Source organism: Monosiga brevicollis, genomic scaffold (assembly GCF_000002865.3).
Source record: "Monosiga brevicollis MX1 MONBRscaffold_13 genomic scaffold, whole genome shotgun sequence".
Lineage (NCBI taxonomy): Eukaryota > Choanoflagellata > Craspedida > Salpingoecidae > Monosiga > Monosiga brevicollis.
The window spans coordinates 468818-472939 of NW_001865050.1; the positions used below are offsets into that span (position 1 = coordinate 468818).

General features: G+C 53.8%; 2 protein-coding genes across 2 annotated transcripts in view; both read left to right on the top strand.

Moving 5' to 3' along the window:
• MONBRDRAFT_26199 (uncharacterized protein) overlaps positions 1–372 on the top strand; it is a gene marked incomplete at both ends in the record, with an annotated part of 2376 nt that extends 2004 nt beyond the window's left edge. The window contains one exon of the mRNA XM_001746520.1: positions 318–372. Within this exon, the coding sequence (XP_001746572.1) occupies positions 318–372 (55 nt within the window). The remainder of the gene's footprint in view (positions 1–317) is intronic.
• Positions 373–3076: 2704 nt separating this feature from the next.
• On the top strand, positions 3077–3638 carry MONBRDRAFT_26200 (uncharacterized protein; the record flags this gene model as incomplete). The annotated part of the gene is made up of 2 exons (XM_001746521.1): positions 3077–3269; positions 3451–3638. 2 exons carry the CDS (start codon positions 3077–3079, stop codon positions 3636–3638), a joined length of 381 nt encoding a protein of 126 aa, XP_001746573.1.
• Positions 3639–4122: the final 484 nt, after the last annotated feature.

Genomic DNA, 4122 nt, shown 5'->3' on the forward strand with positions numbered 1-4122 from the left:
TGGCATTCGATCTACCTGCTGCTCCCCGGGTGACATCGCGGCGTGCCTCTGCCTGGTAATGCCACTGGTCGTTTTGTCCCGTGTGAACTGTGTCGATTTGCAGCCTTTGAACTGAGTGACAACGGGGCTGCAGAGCGACTTGCACGACTCGCTCTGGATGACTCGGACTTGCGCGAGGAGCTGGATCGTCAGCGCCGTGCTGAAGTCCTCTATTCCAAGGTTTCCTTCTTGCCCTCCACCTTGGACTTGGCACACACGCACGTCACCGTCATTCTGTGTCATTTTGCTCGCTCATGTCTGCTACTTGTTCCGGCTAGGTGTCTGGAAGAAGATCTGCGCCTCATCAGCCACCGCTGCCTCATGTTTGTTTGACTGCTCGAGCCCGGCTATCAAAAATAATGGTCGCCTTGGTCCGCCTGCGTTTTCCTCACGCCCGCCACTCTTGGTACTGGACCCCCTTGATCAGCGTTCTTATTCGCTAGATGTCGCATCGTCACCGCGGACGCCACTGGTGCTGAACAATGAAACGGATGGTCCAGGGCGTATTCGTTCCGTTGTAGGCTCTCCTATGTCGCCTGTGGGCTCGCAGAGCTTGTCGCGGGCTCCGCTGCAGCGAGATGGCCTCCTCTCCCTACCGGCCAGCCATGGCGAAACCACGAGGTCACCTTCATCTGTCCGCCCGCCGCGTCGGCGAGCCGCGACAGTTGGCCCACTGCCCGAGTCCCGGTCGATCGGCCCGACGTTTGTTCATGGCGGACTCGCGTCCAATGCCGCTTCCGAACTCCAGCCGCTTTGCGAGAGTCCCCGCAGTCCGAAACTGGTATGCTTGTTCAATTTCCGAGTTCTGATACAGCTTCTGCTTCTGTCCTCTGATCAGTGACCTGATGGAGTGGCTGGGCGTGTGTGTTTTAGACAACTGCGCATTTCTCGCTGCCCTTATCACGCTCTCAAGCCCAGGAAGCGTTGCGTGTTCGGGTATGTCTTCCTGTGCTTTGCCTGACAAGCGTGGTTTGCAGCTTCTTCCTGTACCAACTGTCTTGACGCCACTCTCTTTGCTCTCCACCCGAACCTCAGGGCTACAAGGCGGGTCTGTACTTGATTCGGCCGAGTCGATACGGGCCGCATAAAGTCCTGATGCTGTGTGATGGCCACAACCATCACAACTACAACATCCAACCAGTAGAGCCGCAGGGCTGGACCCTTGATCATGTGCAAATCTTTCCCACGCTCGACGACTTGGTGGATCACTACCGACCGGGTACATGTCAACTGACCTGAGCAACCATCGCGCGTAGTGCGGGGTGCCTGTGCTGGTGTGCCCGCTCACCTCCGCGTTTGTTTGCATCATAGGTCACCCTGGTGCCAGCAGCCTGCCGGTGCCGCTGCGCTACCCGTGCCCAGTGCTCAGGTCTTTGCAGTCCTCCGACTCGGCGTCGGTGTTTCATGAGTCCTATGAGGCCGAGGTTTGAGGCCTGACCTTGGGAGCAAGGTCACCCGTTGTAGGAGGGTGAGACTGACTAACATACGCAACCCCTGGCTGGGAGGTAATGATGTACCATAGAGTGTAGACAGTGGTTTGGACCGTACCTACCAACTCTGCTTTTAGTTTTGGTTTGTTTTTTTGAGTTGATTTCTGCTGAATTTTCGCCTTTGGCCTGTCGTGGCATGACAAACCGTTTCGTCTGAGGGCCCAGACCGATGAAACGACCTGGACGCACTACCATCACAAGGCGAAATGCAACCTTTTACTGGACTACGACAAGAGACATCAAAGACCAACTGACAAAATATCTTCCTAGGTATTATTAACTGCGAGAAGCACCCAGGGAGAAAAGCTCAAATTCATCGAAAATCAGGAGAAAATATTAAAAAATGAATGGAAAGTTTGGATTGCTTTGAGGAGCTGAGAAGTGGCAACAATCCAGAAGCTGTCGGCTTTCTCCGTGGGGCAGACAGATTACACCAGTTGGCCTGTAGTCCAACGTCACCGGTAAGGGCAAAACTCAAAAACAAAGGCAGCACGCATGCCACCACCAACAAACGTCCCGACAATAGACCCGACGGTCACACCATTCAGGAGCGCCGAGATCAAATCAAAGGCCATGTTAACGGTCGGTCCTGAGGCGTGGGGCTGTTTGATGGATTGCAAGAAACTGCACAAGACCAGGCACGTCAAAGATCAAAGATGGTTGGATTTTTTTTTGTTTTTCGAGGAGGAGGGGTGGACAACAGGGATAAGTTTGAACGTACGAGCTCATGACAGCCGAATAGTACACCAAAAGAATTAGCAGGAGTGACATACCCTCCCTCTAATCAAAAAGGCAGCCGATCAGTCAACGACACTCACAACAGGGGTACGAAGAACCGGTTCAGGTGCTACTGCGACAGCATCGCACGGCATCAGAAAAAGCACAGCAAAAAAGTCAAGGAGGCCAACAGCACCATGTATTCCCATCTGGTCACCCACGATAGTACTAGCATGGCCCAACATGGCTTAACTGCGGCGATCGGACGAGAGCCGGTGTATTCCATGTGGTATGACCGTTGGCGAAGTTATTCAGGTATAAATTCATATATAAAGCACCAAAATTTAAGTGCTCTTTTTCCAAAGACAAAAGCTGACATCCGGCAACCACGAGTTTTGCTTTGGAGGCGTTTCGGTTCAACATGTCGCACGGCCTTCGTCTCGGACTTGGTTTTGGTCTTGGTCTCGGGGCGTTCCGCGGCGTCGGAGCGGTGACTCGTACGACGCTGTGTGCGCTGCTTCGACCTGCGGTTCCTCGGGTGCAGACAGGATACTGGGCTGTGGGGCAGCGCGGTGTGCAGATGCTGGGTGCTGCCTGCCGAGCGGGTCCATCTGTGCGGTCTCTCTCGTCGCTCGCATCGTGCTCAGCCTCGTCCGTGCGGGCGCTTGCTCCTCGAATCTGTCGTCAACCTGTCTGCACATTCTCGCGACGGTATGCTGGAAATGTTTTTACTTTCTTTGCCTGCCACCATCTTCCGTCGTCTCCCTACGCTCCTTATTTCATGTCCTCCGTGTGCGTGTGTACCATGATGCGTCACATCTCGCAGCTTTATGAGCAGTCAGTCACCCGAAGGCATGGAAAGCACCTTTCTGCGCCGATGGACCGCAGCTCGACCCGAGCCCGTCCGATTTAGCCCGGCATGGTGGTGGGTCTGGACCATTCGCTTCATTGTCTTTGGCATCACCGGCAGCTCGTCCGTTTACTTTGTGCGACCCTTTATGCGCGACTCGCTGGGCATTGAGGGTATGTTTAGCGCCGATGCTCGCCTTGCACATCTTGCTTTTATGTCTCGGTCGTGGGTTGGCTTTGTCCTTGACGACTCTTGTTTTTTTTTTTGTTCTTTCTTTGTACATGCTTGACATCTGATCACACGTTGATTGCATGGCCTGGCTCGGGCGGATGGATCTCCAATGCAAACGTGCAGGCACTTTGATCGAGGGTCCTTGGAGTTATCGCATTGGCAGCTTTGTGTTTGTTACACCCATCTACACGGTCATTCTTCTCAGCATTGGCTTTGCCTCGGGCCAATTCGCTTTCTTTGCCAATGTGGCGCGTCGCATGTGGTGCCGGATCCTACCTGGCATTGTCGCTAAACCTGCCAAGAAGGCATGATTTGATGCTGGTGGTCACAAGCCACCGCCCCTTCTGGTCGATGCGTTGGCGGTTGGTTGTCTTTGGTATCAGGTCGATCGAGGTTATGATAATTTGCTGAGAATTCAACCCTCACGTCTTTAACCCAGTTTCCATGTCCAGCCGTGCGCCTCTCTTCCTGCAGATGATATGATGCAAGAGGTCGTCGTCGAAGGCCAGGAACCGTCGTGGGGATTACGAGTCCTGTTTGGAGTTAGTGGGAATGGACCCGATCGTGCTTTAACGTCTTTCTTGCAGCACAGCCAACAATCGTGAGAGAGAGAGAGAGGAAGAGAGAGAGAGAGAGAGAGAGGGAGAGAGAGAGAGAGAGAGAGAGAGAGAGAGAGAGAGAGAGAGAGAGAGAGAGAGAGAGAGAGAGAGAGAGAGAGAGAGAGAGAGAGAGAGAGAGAGAGAGAGAGAGAGAGAGAGAGAGAGAGAGACAGACACAGAGAGAGAGAGAGAGACA